General features: G+C 41.8%; 1 protein-coding gene across 1 annotated transcript; it reads right to left on the reverse strand.

The window, feature by feature from the left end:
* Positions 1-1,876: 1,876 nt before the first annotated feature.
* On the reverse strand, positions 1,877-18,952 carry LOC139369931 (mitochondrial inner membrane m-AAA protease component AFG3L1-like). The gene is made up of 16 exons (XM_071109218.1): positions 18,650-18,952; positions 17,026-17,104; positions 16,675-16,754; positions 16,228-16,377; positions 16,005-16,070; positions 15,661-15,785; positions 13,139-13,403; positions 12,808-12,945; positions 12,440-12,593; positions 12,142-12,249; positions 11,824-11,949; positions 11,635-11,745; positions 11,389-11,504; positions 7,473-7,673; positions 6,732-6,926; positions 1,877-4,146 (listed from the first exon to the last, which is right to left on the reverse strand). The coding sequence occupies exons 1-16, from the start codon at positions 18,782-18,784 to the stop codon at positions 3,961-3,963; spliced, it is 2,235 nt and encodes a 744-aa protein (XP_070965319.1). The 5' UTR covers positions 18,785-18,952; the 3' UTR covers positions 1,877-3,960.
* Between the last annotated feature and the right edge of the window lie 844 nt (positions 18,953-19,796).

The following is a 19,796-nucleotide window of genomic DNA, read 5'->3' on the forward strand; positions in this document are numbered from 1 at the left end:
AACAAGACATTTGTGGAGAGGTTGAAAAACAAGTTTTAATGACTCCAACCTAAGTGCATGTAATCTGTCGACTTCAATTGTATATAATCAGTCAGTCAATTGCATGTGATCTAGTTGCTTTGATTATCAGAGCCGTTGGACTTCTGTTAAGTGCACGTTCATGAACAAATGTTGGATCACGTCCAACTACGTTGCCGATTTAAATTGGCTGGTGTGCAATTTGAGACAGAGGTCCAGTTTAAACCTGCACACTGTTTGCAAGTATGGACCCATGACGTATTTCAATACGTGAATCACATTTTCAAACGATGTACATACCGTGCCTTCTGAAAGTATTTAGACCACCTGACATTTTCCACATTTTGTTACATTACAGCCTTATTCTAAAATTGATTAAATAAAACTTTTTCCTCATCACAATACCCATAATGCATAACATTTCTTAAACAGAAATACCTTATTTACAAGTATTCAGACCCTTCGCTATGAAAATCGAAATTGAGCACAGGTGCATCCTGTTTCCATAACTTGATTGGAGTCCACCTGTGGTAAATTCAATTGATTGGACATGGTTTGGAAAGGCACACACCTGTCTATATAAGGTCCCACAGTTGGCAGTGCATGTCAGAGCAAAAACCAAGCCATGAGGTCCAAGGAATTGTCCGTAGAGCTCCAAGACAGGATTGTGTCGAGGCACAGATCTGGGGAAAGGAACAAAAACATGTCTGCAGCATTGAAGGTCCTCAAGAACAGTGGCCTCCATCATTCGTAAATGGAAGAAGTTTGGAAACACTAAAACTCTTCCTAGAGCTGGCCACTCAGCCAAACTGAGCAATCAGGGGAGAAGGCCCTTGGTCAAGTTGGTGACCAAAAACCTGATGGTCACTGACAGAGTTCCTCTGTGGCGATGGGAGAACCTTCCAGAAGGGCAACCATCTCTGCAGCACTCCACCAATCAGGCCTTTATGGTAGTGGCCAGATGGAAGCCACTCCTCAGTAAAAGGAACATGACAGCCTGTTTTGCCAAAAGGGACCTAAAACAAGATTCTCTGGTCTGATGAAACCAAGACTGAACACTTTGGCCTGAATGCCAAGCGTCACGTCTGGAGGAATCTTGGCACCATCCCTACGGTGAAGCATGGTGGTGGTAGCATCATGCTGTGGGGATGTTATTCAGCAGCAGGGACTGGTGAACCAGGGAGGGTCAGGATTGAGGCAAAGATGAACGCACTAAAGTACAGAGACATCTGATGAAGACCCGATCCAGAGCGCTCTGGACCTCAGATGTGACGAAGGTTAACCTTCCAACAAGACAATGACCCCAAGCACAGCCAAGACAACGCAAGTGACTTTGGGACAAGTGTCTGAATGCCCTTGAGTGACCCAGCCAGAGCCTGATCGAACATCTGTGGAGACCTAAAAAAAATAAAATGAAAAATCGCTGTGCAACAATGTTCCCCAGCCAACCTGACAGAGCTCAAGAGGATCTGCATAGAATGGGAGAAACTCCCCAAATACATGTGTGCCAAGGTTGTAGCGTCATACCCAAGACGACAAAGGTGCTTCAAAGTACTGAGTGAAGGGTCTGAATACTTATCACATAGATTGGGGGGCAATATCTAATCAAATTTAAGATAAGACTGTAACGTAACGTGGAAAAAGTCAAAGGGTTTGAATAATTTCCAAATGCACTGGAACTAGGTGAGGACTACATGTGAGATGCCATATTACAATGAATATAAACGTATTTTTCCATTAGTCTCAGAACATGCACTGAAAAGTACTTTGACATTGAAAGTATTACTCCATTGTGCTTAACCCCTTACAGCTTCAAATGAATACCTACACTAAAACGTTACCACAAATGCAATCAAAATCAAATGCAAACAGTTTATTGAAAGTAACATTAAAAGTTGTGAAATTACAAGCAGATGGTTGGTGGCAGTAAGCAGAGGAAACAAAAACATGCTTTATACATGGTAGTATACCCATTGCCTTCATACACAGCATCTTATTTATAATCCAAATGGAAAACCACTTTGTCCCCAGTAATTGGAGAACATAAGGTAAATTTGCCTGTTAAAGTGGTAAGTGCACACAAGCCAAACCACCAGCAACACATACTTTTTATGCAAACATATTTACAATACTGGAGTATTAAATCAATAATTATAAACTATTAGGAATCTTCCGTGCTGATCAGTTAAAATGGTGGAAACATTTATAGTACTGACATACAGGAAATTGTCACAAACCTATACGAAGGCAATTGAGTTTAATACATCGCTTTGAAGTGAGGTAGCAACTTGTTTATAATTCTGTAGATGTGCTGTTGAAAAATGTACATTAAATGTCCTTAAAAACAAACTCGCTGAGCATAGTCAGTTATACTTTGTGGTCAAAGGGATACTTCGGGATTTTGAACAACGGAGCCCTTTGTCTACGTCGCCGGAGTTTGATGAACTCACGGACACCATTTACGTCTCTGCATCCAGTATGAAAGAAGTTAAAGGTAGTTTCGCGAGCCAATGCTAACTAGCATTAGCGCAATGACTGGAAGTCTATGAAATCTACTAGCATGCTAGCAATTACCATATACTTCCAGGCTAGTTGCAACTTTTTTCAAACTGAAATCAGACAATTAATCTGACTCTGGAAACTAAATTAAGGGCTTCATTACCAAAATCCTGAAGTATCCCTTTAAGCTTTCACACCCTACAATTGCAAGCCTGAGAGATGGAGGCAGTGCAAATGGCCACACATCTAAGGAAGTATATTTCTGGCATTTTGATGAACTACGATATTAATACTCTAAGCAGTGCATATTTCATAACCAGTAACTCTGTCATAGGTAGATAAAGATGAACAAGATTAGAAATGTAGCCTTCATTTGAGGGAAGTAAACAAAGTTGTGAATTTCATTTTACAGGGAGGAAGTCCCTTTTTAAATAAAATAGCTGAACATATCAAAACAATCTGGTCTTATGGTGCAGATGTTCAGTCAGGTCCAAAATGATAGGCACCCTTGATAAAGATGAGAAAAGAGAAAAATACTGAGGCTGTTTGGCCACACACCCGTGGTGCTTTGGTGTCAAAAGAATGAACCCCATACCTTGTGTAAGATATTAAGGTCAACGGTGCAGTGAAATTCACCCAGTACCAGGACAATTTAGCCAAAAACCTGGCTGTCTCTGCCAGGAGGCTTGAACTTGGCCACAAGTGAATCTTCCAGCAAGACAATAACCCCAAGCACACATCAAATTCCACAAAAGAACATGGTTAATTGACCACAAAAATCAACATTTTGACATGGCCAACTCAGTCTCCGGACTTGAACCCCATTCAAAAAATCTGTGGTTTGAATTGAGGGCAGTCCATAAGGGCAGACAAAGAATATCAAGGATCTGGGAAGATTCAGTATGGAGTAATAGTCTAAGATCACTCCAAATATGTTATCCAATCTCATAAAACATTTTAGGAAAAACAAGTTCAGTGCCCTTATCCTCTCAAGGTGAGATATTCAACAGTATTGAAAAACAGGGTGCAAATAATTTTGTCATCTTCATCAAGGGTGCCAATCATTTTGTACCCGTCTGTACATGATTCAGTTATGACAAACATATGAAACATATGTGGGGAGAGAGAAGTAAATCAAAGTCCTAAAAAAGAGCAAATCTCAATGCGTCCACTGTCAATCATATTTTTCCTTTGAGTAAAATGTGGCTTACCCCAAAAATGGCAATGAAAGATCTGAATTTGGGCTTGAAAGTTTGCTTTTAACTCCGATAAATAGGTCCCTGGACACTGTACTATGCTAAGTCCACCCAAACCCTCCCTTCTGCCTAGGCTACATGATTGAAGTGATGCGTGTTGTGCTGAGACAGGTTTTAGGTTAAGAGGTCGCCAGTCACTGGATGTCCTGCCTATTGGTCCCGTTTCTCCTTAACTGGGGCAGGCTCCTCAGCTACGTCCTCTCTCCTGGTTCCAGTCCTTCAGGCCCTCTGGCAGGCTGGCGTCCTCTTCAAAACTGCCAGTCCCCTCCACAAACTCCTCATATGTCAGCTTTTCCTTAAACGGCCGTGGCCCCAGCAGCTCCAGCAGCTCCGCCTTGTACAGGACCTCCTTCTCTAGGAGACACTTCCCCACCTGGGGAGAGAGGAAAAGAACAGTAATGTTGCAGTGAGCTCAGTGACATTCATGACACATCAGGAATGACACAGCCAAAGAGCAGCTCTAGGGACAACTAGGTTGTTTTAGTGCAAAAACAAAATATATATATAGATATATATACATATATTTCAAAGAATTCATAAAAATCCAAATAGCTTCACAGATCTATATTGTAAAGGGTTTAAACACAGTTTCCCATGCTTATTCAAAGAACCATAAACAATTAAACATGCACCTGTGGAATGGTCATTAAGGCGGTAGGCAATTAAGCTCAGTTATGAAAACTTAAGACACTAATGAGGCCTTTCTACTGACTCTGAAAAAAAACTAAAGAAAGATCCCCAGGGTCCCTGCTCATCGGTGTGAACATGCCTTAAACATGCTGCAAGGAGACATGAGGACTTCAGATGTGGCCAGGGCAATAAATGGCCAAATCCGTACATGCCTAAGACAGCGCTATAGGGAGACAGGACGGGCAGCTGATCGTCCTCGCAGTGGCAGACCATGTGTAACACCTGCACAGGATTGGTACAGCTGAACATCATACCTGCGGGACAGGTACAGGATGGCAACTGCACGAGTTACACCAGGAACACACAATCCCTCCATTAGAGCTCACTGTCCACAATAGACAGAGAGGCTGGGCAGAGGACTTGTAGGCCTGTTGTAAGGCAGGTCCTCACCAGACATCACCGGCAACATCACCTATGGGCACAAACCCACTGTCGCTGGACCAGACAGGACTGGCAAAAAGTTATCTTCACTGACAAGTCCCAGTTGTGTCTCAGGGGTGAAGGTCGGTTTGGGGTTTATCGTCAAAGGAATGAACGTTAGACCGAGGCCTGTACTCTGGAGCAGGGTCGATTTGGAGGTGGATGGTCCGTCATGGTCTGGGGAGGTGTGTCACAGCATCATCGGACTGAGCTCGTTGTCATTGCAGGCAATCTCAACCCCGTATGTTACAAGGAAGACATCCTCCTCCCTCATGTGGTACCCTTCCTGCAGGCTCATCCTGACATGACCCTCCAGCATCAGAATGCCACCAGCCATACCGCTCATTCTGTGCGTGATTTCTCGCAAGACAGGAATGTCAGTGTTCTGCCATGGCCAGCGAAGAGCCCGGATCTCAATCCGATTGAGCACGTCTGGGACCTGTTGGATCGGCGGGTGAGGGCCAATCCCCCCAGAAATGTCCAGGAACTTGCAGGTGCCTTGGTGGAAGACTGGGGTAACATCTCACAGCAAGGACTGGCAAATCTGGGGCAATCCATGAGGAGATGCACTGCAGTACAAAACGCAGCTGGTGGCCAGAACAGACATGGACCTCCCCCTTTGTTAACTTCTAAGGTAGGGGGCAGCATTTGGAATTTTGGATGAAAAGCATACGCAAATTAAACTGCCTTCTACTCAGGCCCAGAAGATAGGCTATGCATATAATATAAATTAGTAGATTTGGATAGAAAACGCAAAAATGTCCAAAACTGTTAAAATAATGTTTGAGTGTAACAGAACTGACTTGGCAGGCGACCTGAGAAATTAATTCAGGAAGTAGGAATTTTTTGTTGTAGTTTTCTATTCAATGCCATTACAGTATCTATTGACTTAGGACTCAAAATGCAGTTCCTATGCCTTCCACTAGATGTCTTGTCTTTAGAAATTGTTTCAGGGTTGTATTCTGAAAAATGAGGGAGTTAGAGCAGTCTGAATGAGTGGACCCTGCCGTGTCAGAGCTTATTCATGCGCGTCCAGAGAGATTGCCTTTCTTGTTTACCTTTTATATTGACAGTGTTATTGTCCAGTTGAAATATTGTAGATCATTTAGGCTAAAAACAACCCAAGGGTTGAATATAATCATCGTTTGACATGTTTATGGACTTTACGGATACATTGATTTTGTCTGCCTGTTGAGACTGCGTTTGAGCCTGTGGATTACTGAAGAAAACACAAAGAGAGGTTTTCAGATATAAAGAGACTATCGAACAAAAGGAACATTTATTGAATAAATGAATGTCTTCTGAGTACAAACATGAAGAGCAAAGGTAAGGGATTAATTCTCTATTTCTGACTTGTGTAACTCTTATACTTGGCTGGTTACTGTTTGTAATGATTTGTCTGCTGGGCTATGTTCTCAAATAATTGTAAGGTATGCTTTCACCGTAAAGCATTTTTTAAATCTGACAGTGGTTGGATTCACAAGAAGTTAATCTTTAAACATGTTTTTCTAATGAGTATTTCTATATTTGAATTTGGCGCTCTGCATTCTCACTGGATGTTGGCCAGGTGGGATGCTAACGTTCCACATACCCTAGAGAGGTTAAGGGACACATTATTCCATTTATGTTAGTCACATGTATGTGGAACTTGTTTAGTTTGTCTGTTGTTGAATCTTGTGTAAATGTTTATGAACATATGTTAAGTTTGCTGAAAATAAACAGTTGACAGTTTGAGGACGTCTCTTTTTCTGCTGAGTTTAGATGGTGTACCCTTGATAAGACAGCATAAAGAGTACTCTGAAAATCTTAGAACGACATGATGTTCATGTAGGTCAATGCAAGTCTCACCATGTCCACACACGCCCTCTTGTCCATAATAAGCTCCATGGTCCTCTGGTAGGCGCTGTCCACCAGGTCTCGGACCTCCTGGTCTATGAGCTCTGCCGTGGCCTCGCTGTAAGGTTTATCCATCGCCATCTCCCCCTGCTGAGGCAGGTCAAACGACACATGGCCTACCTTCTCACTCATCCCGAACTGCACTACCTGGAGGGCAGAAGTGATGTGTGGGGGGGAGAATCATAAATAGAACAGGTACTATGACAAAGCAACACTTCCCAAAACAAATTCCTATCAACATTGTTGAATTGTGACCATTGCTTTTTTGACTATCTGGAGAGTCATTTAAAAAGCTCTGGGCACAGTTTTTCAAAAGTCATCTAGGTTTCACCTATAAGAGATTATTAAATGCATAGAAATAGAATGAATAGAACAGACGAATTATTGACTTGAATGGGGACTCCTATTTCTACGCATTTAATCGTATCAGATAGGCGAAATCCAGATAGATAACCTTGTGTGGAATTTACATTTTGACATGACTGTAAAAACATCAGGAAAACAAGAGCCAAGTGACTGACTTAAGACATCTGTTCCCAAGTATACAGACACGTGATAGGATACAAAATGTAAGGAAGGTTTCAAATGATTATGTTTTAGTCAAACATCTGTTTGGGCTTCTTGCTGTCAATTTGACCATCCGCTCCAGAAAAAAGTCCCGCGGCTTAATCTAGTTGATGATCCTTGCAGTACCTGTGCGTAGGCTGACTGGGTGACCTTCTTCAGGTCATCCTGAGCTCCTGTGGTGATTTTCTCAAAGAAGACCTGTTCAGCCACACGTCCTCCCAGCATCATACACATCCTGTCTAACAGCTGCTCCCGCGTGTACAGGTACTGCTCCTTGGGAATGTAGTGGGCATACCCTAACCCCTTCCCTCTGGGGATGATGGACACCTAGAGGAAGAGAAGAGGAACGAACACATGGCATTAGAATAGTGAAAGAAAATCCACTTTACAAATCCAGGGTTCATACACATTTTAACAGATGGAATTATGACTTCTCCAAGTTTCCATGACCAACAATTTGCAGCGTCTCTATGAAAGTATATCGACACAGGTAGGGTGCTCTCTGATCCCATGTACCATCTCTGTTCATTGTGCAAGGCACTTAATGCCACACAAAGTATAATATATCGAAAATTAAATGGCTATGTTAGGCTACAAATAATTGTATTCTGCTGAAGCAAGCCCACAAACTCTTCAGGAAATATACCTTTTCTGGTGCGGCAGGGTAGCCTAGTGGTTAGAGCGTTGGACTAGTAACCGGAAGGTTGCAAGTTCAAACCCCCTCGTTCTGCCCCTGAACTGTAAAAACTGCCCCTGAACAGAACGAGGGGACAGGCAGTTATTATTGACAATAAGAATTTGTTCTTAACTGACTTGCCTGGTTAAATAAAGGTAAAATAAAATTGTGTTTACTTTGCAGGCTGACTAGCATCTATTGAGTTGCAATGTCCCATACATTGGATTCCCAAATCAACTGGAAGTACATCTGCAAAACAAGTTGAAGCCACATAATGCAAGAGAAATGCTACATCTAATCTTTTTCCCTAAAAATACTGTTACGACTCTTGAGTCACATGATTCAATTCACTGTGAGGAAGTGAATAATTTGTTTTAAAAAATTAAAATAAGTTTAAAATGAATCTTTCCTAAATGTAAATCAACGTTGTATGGCCTTATTTGCGAGTGTCATTGGAAAGTTTAGGTCAAGACATGAAAACAATGTTAACTAGCAGGTACAATATATCTTTTGAATTGGCTACGTAGTTACTAGTTTGTTCTTTATAGGCTAGGCCTACCTGCTGCTGCAACGTCTGTCTCTCCCTCCTGACATGTACTGTATGTTTAACTGATAGATGAGCACACGTCAATGTTTTTAAATGCAAGTATTTTGTCTATAATGTCTTTCTTTGTGTCGGACAGTGTTTCAGTTAGCTGGTAATAGCCGGATTTTGTAAAAAAAAATAAATAATGAAAAGCCGATAAATACAATTGGAGCTGGTCAATTGTCCAGTAGGAGGAGAAAAAAAATCGCATTGAGAAATATTACATTTTAACCGATTCATTGATTGATATACCAGTCGTGTAGCGTGAGAGCTGCTGATACAGCTCTAAAAGCGGTTTGTTGATGCTGGAGTGAAACGTGTGCTTTAATAAGCCCCATCATTGCGCAACAATTCTAAAGGCAATCACATGTAAAAAATATTATATATAAAAGGCCACGATAAAAAAATATTATTATTTTTTTCTCCCTCAAAATGGTCAATTGAAGCGAGCTTCCCATTTGCCATTCAAGTGCACAGGCAACTAGCGCAGGCTTCAGCGCTTCACACCACTTTGCAATGAGCTGGAAACCTATGCATTTCGAAAACACGTACTTAATTGTTGAAAACTTTAACGTTTTACTACATATGAGGCGTCTTACCTTGCTTCAAAGTAGACTAGACAATTTTACCAAACCTGCAGGCAGTTATTTCATTTTATAAAGACTTCCTTCCATACGCCATTGAAACTAGTAGCCTTTATTTCATTTTCCAACAGCCAAAGGCACAATCCTAGTCGTTTCATATTTAGATATTCCCTCCTATATTTCCAATGGATATCTTCATCTCGGTAACAATGGTGTTTTCCCGCAAATTACATTACTGAACGAACATTCCGGTGTTGCCTAATGCCTTGTGCTCATTTCTGCACTTATGTGAATAAATCATGGTTTATCAACATTTTAAGCTAAACGTTTTGATCTGTTGCATGAGACTCATTGCTTTTTAACGTTTTCTGCATGTAGCCCATAAGCCTTCTGGTTGTATAAATTTGGGATCTATCAGACAACTGTCAGAGTCTGTTTGGAATAGGCCATTTCATTCTGGCAGAGGACAAGCATTAGGTAAACGTTTTACTATGGGGGATAGTAGATAGATATAGGCTGGTGATTTTGATGTTCGTTACGCATCTTGTTGGCTGAAGAAAAGTAAATGTGGACAGTTAGGCGGTGCGTGGGTTTCACGTTCGGGGAAGCTAATAAATGCACATTTATAATGAAGCATTCTCACATTTGCAGACATATGTAAGGTAGGCTAATAATCACTGTTCGCAAAAAGTAGTGGAGTAGGCCATGGCTATATCACAGGAAAATGTTGTCCTTTCATCAACACATTTCATGCAATTCTACTACATTGTATGACTGGAGACAATAACAAATATTCTGCTAATATGACAAGTCACAGGCTAGCCAACTCTGGGCCTAAGGGGAGACAAATACAGTATGACTTCCAACTAACCTGGAAGAAATTGTCCAAAAAAACAAACAAAATTGGCAATGACCCAATGATAAAGACAGTGAATATGTACACTTACTGGGGATATGGCCGATGTTCTCTGCTGGTGCTAATAAGATACGCTACTCAATTAAGTTGATATTAAGACAGATTGGAGTCTTTTCAATGTCTTCTATTTACAGCAATAGCCATTTCTTTCGTGACTGTATTTTGAATTATTGCGATATCCCTGGCTGGGTCTCTGCCTTTCACTGACTGTCGTAACTCAATTTGGTATTTGCTGCTCGCTCTGCACAAATTGCGGCCCCTTCCCGAACGTAGTCTATGCGATTTAAAACAAGCCATAACTTCTTTAAGCTAATGTTCCTCTTTGGGCAAATCATGCTTTCTAATAGCCTATTTTTTTTATTTTTCTAATTTTGGCTATTTAATTAAATGTACTTTAGGGAAAGCGTCCAAGCCTTTTGCTCGCGCCACCTATGTATTCTAGCATCGGAATTCGGTAAGAACGACGCACATGGTCGAATCAGAGTTGCATGTTCTGTTAAGATGAACGCCAATAAACTAAAAATGTGATTTCTGGCATTCTGAGCACCGTGGGAGGACCCCCTAATCAGGTTGCACAACCAACGCATATGGATCCGGTCAATTAAAACGCTGCCAGTCAAATGACAGGCACCACATTTTCCTAATGGAAGGAACCCAGTAAGACCGCGTCGGCAAATGCGAATCCTGATCAATCAAAACCTTGAGCATCTATGGGTGATACAATGAGTAAAGTGTCATTCGGATCCTGGCTGATATTTTTAATTGATTGATAAAATATAAATATGGTACGTAAATAAATCACATTAAGATAAATTATTATCTGCTCAACTTTCCAGTAACAATTTAAAAATATCATGTCTTTTCATGACACCATCTCACTGTATCCAAATGTGGTTGAATCGTGTATTAAATAAATCACATCAAATCATAGCCCAACACTGTGGCTAGGCTTCAAAACAAACTGACATAGGGCACCTCATGAAATGACCTCAACTGCCACACAAAGAGGCCACTGCAGACTGCTCCCTTCACAGGGATCTAGTAAGCTCAGACTCATGGTTGGACAGTATAATGACTTTAAGTCTCACAGGTCTCCTTTTATTGATTCGTGTGTAGGTCAGAGGCCAAACAGCTGGCCTTCACTCACACCAACAAAGGAGTGGAGGGTGCTGCAGAGTTTATAGTATGCAGTGCTCAACAAAAAAAAAATGTAATATTATTTATTCGTTTGGCAACCCCCGACCAAACAAACAAAGCAAGGCCTTTAAAGAGGGCATTACCTTCAGCAGTGGGTCAGCATGTTCCAAGAACCAGCCCACTATTGCATGTCCAGCCTCATGGTATGCTACAGTCTTCTTTTCATTGGGCTGCAGCACCAGGGTCTTCTTCTCAAGACCTACAGGGAGATAGCGAGAGAGAAATAATGGAAGTTTCCATTGAATCCCCACCCAATCTTCCTAAATCTGTAACATTTACAAAGCAGAGACGACACAATAAGAGAAGGAGCTGGAAGACATTGTACCCACCACCGACGACCCTGTCGATGGCCTGCTCAAAGTGTTTTCCTTCCACATGTGGGTTGAGATGTCTAGCAGCGATTAGGGCAGCTTCGTTGCACACGTTAGCTATGTCGGCTCCTGATGAAGACCGAGAGGATGTTTAAAAAGTCAAGATAATCAACATGGCATCTTCTCACACAGAGCAGCTCAACTTGCCAGTGAAGCCTGGTGTGGCGGCAGCCATCTTCCTGGCCAATCCGTCTTTGGCCATAGCAGGGTCCAGTTTAATGGGCTGTAAGTGCACTTTGAAGATGGACGCTCTGCCTTTGATGTCAGGTGGGCCTGAAACATGGACATGCTCATATAGTCTGCTGATTTTAAAATTGTTATGTATGGGTTATAAATGTGTTATGAAGTCCTTATGTAAGGTGTACATAGTCTTACCGAATGGTATTAGATATCAATACAAATATCCAGCAAGTTGACATAACACTGAAATTGCCTGAGCTCCAGTTTAATTTTATGATTCCATACCTATGTAAATCTGCCTGTCAAATCTACCAGGCCTCATGAGTGCAGGATCCAAGATGTCCGGTCTGTTGGTACCCGCCAGGACAACCACGTTAGTGCTGGTATCGAACCCTAGAAGAAAAATACCAGGGAATGAAACTTAGTATATGCATTACAGTTCAAAGTAAACCATTTAGAGTAATGGTGGACAATAACAGCTTTATAACAAATTAAATCACAGAGTAACAAACAGGGGACACATATCCAATTAACAAACATTATGATAGTGATATTAGATGGGGAAACTTTCACCCATACTTACCATCCATCTCCACTAGCAGCTGGTTGAGAGTGTTCTCCTGCTCACTCTGGCCCCCAAAATCTCCCCCACCCCTCTTGCGGCCCACCGCGTCTAGCTCATCTATGAACAGGATACAAGGGGCGTTCTTCCGGGCCAAGGTAAACATGTCTCTCACCTACAGGGAGAAAACTGTCAATACCAGGTCCTTAAAACAGCTTCATTCACAGCCTCTAAGCAAAGTATTTCCAGTAAAATGGATTGAAATGTATCCCTGTGGTTAGCTAGCTATAACTACTTTCAGCTATAATCTAAAATGCGCATAATTTGACTTGAAATGGATGTTATGAAGTCAGCAGTAAGTGTTCCCTCTGGGTCTATTGTGTACTCACCCTGGCAGGCCCAACACCCACAAACATCTCCAGGAACTCTGAGCCATTGACTGTGATGAAGGGGACGTTGGCTTCTCCTGCTGTGGCTTTGGCCAGCAGGGTCTTGCCTGTGCCTGGAGGTCCAGAGAGCACAGCACCCTGAGAACACACACATGAGATTTAAAATACCTGAAACGGTGTCTGATATGAAAGTCTAAAAAAGGGACATTCACTTGTGATGGGTTGTGAAAAGTCATCATACCACATCTAAAATCAAAACACATTTTCTCCCTTGACGTTACATTGAAAGGTGTTTCAGGACTAGTATGACTGCAGTTGTCCCATCCCTTACCTTTGGGATCTTGGCCCCCAGGGTCAGGTACTGCTGGGGGTTCTTCAGGAAGTTAACAAACTCCAGGATCTCCAGCTTGGCCTCCTCACAGCCGGCAACATCCTTGAACTTGGTGTTTATGTTGTCCATCATCGTCGCTGGTGATTCCCTTATGCTGGATTGGGTGAAGTCGGTCCAATCACCACCTCCCATTGGTCTCCGTCGCAGGGAGAAGAGCAGGAAACCAATCAGCCCCAGGGTGGAGATCACGTGCATCAATAATGTCCTGTAGGAGGACAAATTATAAAATGTCTCAGTTAAAACATCAGCTTGAATGTGAAATTTTGGGGTGAGCAAGAGTCTAGCCCGGTGGAGGCATGAATTGCTGAGGTGTGTGTAGTATTTTTCTAGCCTCGTGTGTACCCAAAATCCCCTCAAGAAGAGTAAAATGTGGGGCATTTCCCACATCCCCATGAGGACAAACGCTATTTTAAGTGTAGGTTTACAATTAGGGTAAGGGGTTGAGATTCAATTTAAAATGTAATTTGTAGGTTCCCCCAAGGATAGACAAACAAGTTAGGGCAGCACGATATGGGCAAATAATCAAATTGCAATTTTTGTACCAAATATTGTGATTACAATTTCACTAGAGATTATAGATCAACTCACTTGGGCAAACTGTTCATAGAATAATCATTCTAATTTTATGGTTGGAATACAGTGGGCACTTTTGTTTGGCATGACAAATGAAAAAGGGAAGAGTTGGTTGCCATGGAAACCTAATTAGATTGAAATCGATGGGTACATTCAGACAAACAGAATATTCTTTACCTTTTCCTCTGATTAAGAAAACTGTTGCACAAAACAATGCTGATATACTCGACCACTGGTACCGGCCTGTATTAGAGCAAAGGTTTTCTAGCAGGATTTTCCCTATCAGTGGATTTAGCTAGTCTGCTAGCTATAGATTAGCATTTTTTGGGGCACATTTGCAGCTTGCTAAAGACCAACTAACTAGCATTTTGCAGAGAACAAGTTACAAACTAATAGTAAAATATAGAAAATGTGGATTTATATTAAAAGAGATTCTCTGGTACTTGTATACTTTTTAGCCAGTAGTTCTGAAAGTATACTGAATAAAAATATAAACGAAGCAATTAGATTTTATTGAGTTACAGTTCATAAGAAAATCAGTCAATTGAAAAATTAGGCACTAATCTATGGATTTTACATGACTGGGCAGGGGTGCAGCCACCATGGGTAGGCCCACCCACTTGGCAGCCAGGACCACCCACTGGGGAGCCAGGCCCAGCCAATCAGAATGAGTTCATCCCCACAAAAGGGCTTTATTACAGACGATCCCGCAGGTGAAGAAACCGGATGTGGAGGTCCTGGACTGGCATTACACATGGTCTGTGGTTGGGAGGCCGGTTGGACACACTGCCAAATTTTCTAAAACAACATAGGCAGCTTATGGTAGAGAAATTAATATTAAATTCTCTACAAACAGCTCTGGTGGACATTCTTGCAGTCAGCATGCAAATAGCTCGCTCCCTCAACTTGAGACATCTGTGGCATGGTGTTGTGTGACTGAATTGCACATTTTAAAGTGGCCCTTTATAGTCCCCAGCACAATGTGCACCTGTGTAATGATTATGCCGTTTAATCAGCTTCTTGATACACCACACCCGTCAGATGGATGATCTTGGCAAGGGAGAAATGCTCACTAAGATACATTTTTTTTTTGATAAGTAAGCTTTTTGTACATTTCTGGGACTTTTAACAGCTCGTGTTTGGGGACCAAAACTTTATATGTTGTGTTTATATTTGTTCAGTGTAGCATTCATGAGCAAAAAGTGGGCCCCAGAAATTGGGTACTACATCACATACAGATAGATATGTGTACCACGTCATTGCTTCCCCTCTGTGTGCATCTTGCTAGCTGTCACTCAAATGGAGAGGGGCTGAAGCTCATTGGATGAAACTCAAATTGTTATGGGGCTGGCCCAATGTGGGCGAAATACCCTAGTATGGCTTTCAGAAAACACTCGCTTTCAAACTTGAGATTGTGGCTATTTGAGGTAAGATAAATTCTGCATGTATGAACTACACATTAAAACACATCCAGCCCAATACGGTAAGTTTGGAAAAATACTTACTAGTCAAATTTCTGGAGCAGGTCTTTAAAGAATCAGTGGAAATGCTCATTGTTCCGGTTTAGAAAAATCGGTTGACTGCATGGTGTTTGTTTGGTGAATGCATGCAGAGTAATCTCGAGCATGAGGAACTGCCTACTTAAGAGACAGAGGACGGGGCTTGGTGTGTGTGTGGGATTGGGAAGTGTCAAAAATAGGAGAGATAGAGAACTGCACCAACTCGAGCAATAAATCAAAAGTAAATACATTAAAAAATGGTGTTACAGGCGGCTAAGTGGCGTTTCAAAATAGTCGCAGCGATATGGATATTGCGCATGTCAATTTCTATTAAAATGTGATTAATAGCGCAGCCCGTGTGTGTGTGTGTGTGTGTGTGTATTAACTCACCAGTCACGGTTTGAGCTGTACACAACAGCTGCCCTATGAGAGGACTCCACGCCCAGCTCATCATGAGCCGCCTCCAAGTTCCTCTCGAAGGTGTCCACACTACCGATGTTAAACCACACATGGCTCTGGGGAAAGACCACCAACACATGTCAATAACGTCAACCTCGTCGATAAGGCTGCAGCTTCCAATGTAACCACAAAATACTAACTTCATTTAAACCTTGTTTGCTATATTTTACTGAAAGATGATTCATCCTGAGTGAATCTAAATCAAGCGAGTCATCATGCTATCGTCTAAAGTTTGTCACCATTTCAGATCCAGGGAATGGTCCGTTTCCACGTACCTCATCAGCTCCTGGTAATGGAATGACTCTCACATACCGTTTGTTGACAACCACTAAACGGTCAACCTGTGAAGAGAACAAACTTTTGTAAAGAAACCGACATGACAAATCGATGGAAACAAAAAATAAGTTCTGTAACTGAGCAATTACATCAAGAATATTAAAAATCAGCATGCATTTCCATGTACAGTAATCTCAGTGAATTGTTTCATTTTGTTCTTACCATTCCTCTGCCAAGGTAATGATGGACAAAGTCCTTCCAGGTGATCTCCTTGGCTGTGTCACTGAACTGATTGTAGAGTGCGGCAGATGATATCCCAGTTACTAAAATTGCCAGGGCGCGGAACTCCTTCTCATCCCATGGGATGTCTCCCTAGTAAGGCAGAGGAAAGGGTCAACATAGGAGAAAAATCATTTTAAAAAGTCCCATGTTGAAGCATCTGCATTCAGAAAAATCACACGAGTAGATGTAAACATCCCTCAGAATAGGGTGGTGGTTCCCAAAAGGTTTTGGTTACTGTGCCACCAACTGAATTTCACTCTGCCTGGAGTACACCCTCATATGCATTTTAGCAGTTAGCCTACAGTCTCATGAGTCTTCAAGTACCTCTGGTTGGGAAGCAATGGGATAGGGAGTAATACTGTAAGACAGACCATTCACAGCACATACCTTCTTCATGCGGCTCCACCAATTTTCCCCTGCTCTTTTCCTGCTACTTCGACGGCCTCCCCTGCCACGTGATTCCTTCCCTTTGCCAAGCAAGAGTGAATGATAGCATTACATTGGTCCAGCCAGTGTTGATTAATAGAACCCATCTAGGTTGGGAGAGCGAGTCAGGGCAACCTAGGTCGACGCTTAGACCAATCTTTATGAGTAAGATCTCCCTTATGGAGATCCCCCTTATGGAGATCTTACATCAAAAGATAAGATAAGTTGATCTGAATTTGCATTAGCTTCATGAACTGCAGAACTATGCAGTCTAACACAGGACATTTCTTAGACACAGCTCTTGGGTCTTACCTTTTGGAGGCTCAGCAGAGTAAAGTAGTCCATGAGATGAATATAATCCATGAGATGACAACTTATTTTGTGCAAGAATCTGAAGAGGAAAGCATTTAGAGTTATCATAGCTGGTTTAGCTAGCTACTTGGCTAGTCAGTTGAGCTACTGCCTAGTAACGTTAGTAGCTATGTTAGCTAAATTTAGCAACAAGAGAAACTGTCAACTGCTAATTTTCAGCAAACTTAACATATGTTCATACAAACACTTACACAAAAGATTCAACGGAGACAAAAACTGAACAAGTTTCAGACATGTGACTAACAGAAATTGAATAATGTGTCCCTGAACAAAGGGGGGGGGGTAAAATCAAAAGTAGCAATCAGTATCTGGTGTGGCCACCAGCTGCATTAAGTACTGCAGTGCATCTCCTCCTCATGGACTACACCAGATTTGCAGATCCGGGCTCGTCGCTGGCCAGACAGAACACTGACATTCCTGTCTTGAAGGAAATCACACACAGAACGAGCAGTATGGCTGGTGGCATTGTCATGCTGGAGGGTCATGTCAGGATGAGCCTGCAGGAAGGGTACCACATGAGGGAGGAGGATGTCTTCCCTGTAACACACAGGGTTGAGATTGCCTGCAATGACAACGAGCTCAGTCCGATGATGCTGTGACACACCGCCCCAGACCATGACGGACTCTCCACCTCCAAAGCGATCCCAATCCAGAATACAGGCCTCGGTGTAACACTCATTCCTTCAACGATAAACACGAATCCACCCATCACCCCTGGTGAGACAAAACCACGACTCGCCAGTAAAGAGCACTTCTTGCCAGTCCTGTATGGTCCAGCGACAGTGGATTTGTGCCCATGGGTGATGCTGCCGGTGTTGTCTGGTGCCTTATAACAGGCCTACAAGCCCTCAGTCCAGCCTCGCTCAGCCTATTGCAGACAGTCTGAGCACTGATGAAGGGATTGTGCATTCCTGGTGTAACTCAGGCAGTTGTGATGGTCAGATGTACCGATGTTGTTACACGTGGTCTGCCACTGCAAGGACGATCAGCTGTCCATTCTGTCTCTCTGTAGCGCTGTCTTAGGCGTCTCACAGCACAGACATTGCAATTTATTGCCCTGGCCACATCTGCAGTCCTCATGCCTTTGGCATGCTGCTAGAAGGCACGTTCATGCAGATGAGCAGGGACCCTGGGCATCTTTCTTTTGGTGTTTTTCAGAGTCAGAAGAAAGTCCTCTTTAGTGTCCAAAGTTTTCATAACTGTGACCTTAATTGCCTACCGTCTGTAAGATGTTGGTGTCTTAACGACCGTTCCACAGGTGCATGTTCATTAATTGTTGATGGTTCATTAAACAAGCATGGGAAACCGTATTTAAACCCTTAACAATATAGATCTGTGAAGTTATTTGGATTTCTACGAATCATCTTTGAAAGACAGGGTCCTGAAAAAGTGACTTTTTGTTGTTGCGGAGTTTAGTTAAGAGGCACAGATAGTCCTGACAGTCATAACAGTTCTAGCCACGGATTGATTGTGTGCTGTAACGTTATAGAACTAGCTAACTAGAATGGCTAATTAGCGTACACCTAATTTCAGTTGGCTGAATAATCACATAAAACAATCTTACCCTGACAGAACAGCCACGGTAGACGGGCAGCACAGATACATTCTTTGCCGACACCACTGAACTGCGTACACAAGGTTTTACTGCGATCCGTAAAGGCAAAGCAGCCGTCGAGAGAAGCCCCAACAATTGAGCCATTCTCTGGCTGCCACTTGCCGTCCACTCTGAGAAATAATATCTGATTTTCTTGATATGCTGTCCTCTTACACTTCAACGGCGTCATAATATTAAATAACAGCCACAGTACTTGGCTTTTAAATGCAAGAACGTCGTCCAGAGTTTGACCATTGAGGACTCCAATAACCTGACCATAATCATGCCTGACACAATTGATGTTGGAATGGACAAAAATTGTATGTATTATTTGGATATGGTTGACAAATTATATAAAATGTAAGCATATTCAAAATGCAATGAAAAAAGTATACGAAGTGTTCAATAGATACAAGTGTACAGCTTTAATAAAAAATAAAATCATCCATGCGCGAATACGACGACTTTGGGTCCTTCTGCAGAACTCGATCTTGTTCTGTGATTGGCTGATAAACACACACACGCACATTTCATCATGGACAAGCAATTTGACAGGTAGATTATACAATTTGCACATTTATGATGAACATATAGAAATAGAAATATCCAGCAAGTACTAAACACACAGGTAGCAGCAGTTGTTAGTAACTTAAATGTTTGTGATATCATTTAGATTTTGCACCAAATGACTTCAGTTTATCATCATCATCAAGACTTTTTCAAACACCATTTTTAGGAAATAGTAGGAAAAATACAATTTCAATGTCAGTAATTTTGGCTCAATCTGATAGTATGCCATTTGTTCTTTATTAAATTTGTGTACATAAAAATAACATGTAATTATGGCAAAAAACAAGATCCAGAAAAGGTTATGTGTTGCGGCAATGAGATAAATGACAAAATAAAACCAAATTTATTTGAAATATATTGGTTTTCAGTGTTATGTTTAACTCAGGCCTTTTCATTAGGTGGGCAATGTTAAAACATATTAGAAATTAATTTGTTTTTAACTTTTTTTCCCGCTGGTAGTTGAGGAAATTGTGCTAAAATGCATAATATCTGATCAATAAACATAAAAATAATTGTGAAATAGATTAAAACAGATCCTAATTTTAGT

Source organism: Oncorhynchus clarkii, chromosome 2, assembly GCF_045791955.1.
Source record: "Oncorhynchus clarkii lewisi isolate Uvic-CL-2024 chromosome 2, UVic_Ocla_1.0, whole genome shotgun sequence".
Taxonomy (NCBI): Eukaryota; Metazoa; Chordata; class Actinopteri; order Salmoniformes; family Salmonidae; genus Oncorhynchus; species Oncorhynchus clarkii.

Coding starts and splice junctions, on each gene's coding strand:
- LOC139369931 (XM_071109218.1), bottom strand. CDS start 18,784: ATGGCTCAATTGTTGGGGCTTCTCTCGACGGCTGCTTTGCCTTTACGG. Junction 16,755..17,025: donor CTCTGCTGAGCCTCCAAAAG/GTAAGACCCAAG, acceptor TGCTTGGCAAAG/GGAAGGAATCACGTGGCAGG. Junction 4,147..6,731: donor AGAGGGCGTGTGTGGACATG/GTGAGACTTGCA, acceptor CTCTCTCCCCAG/GTGGGGAAGTGTCTCCTAGA.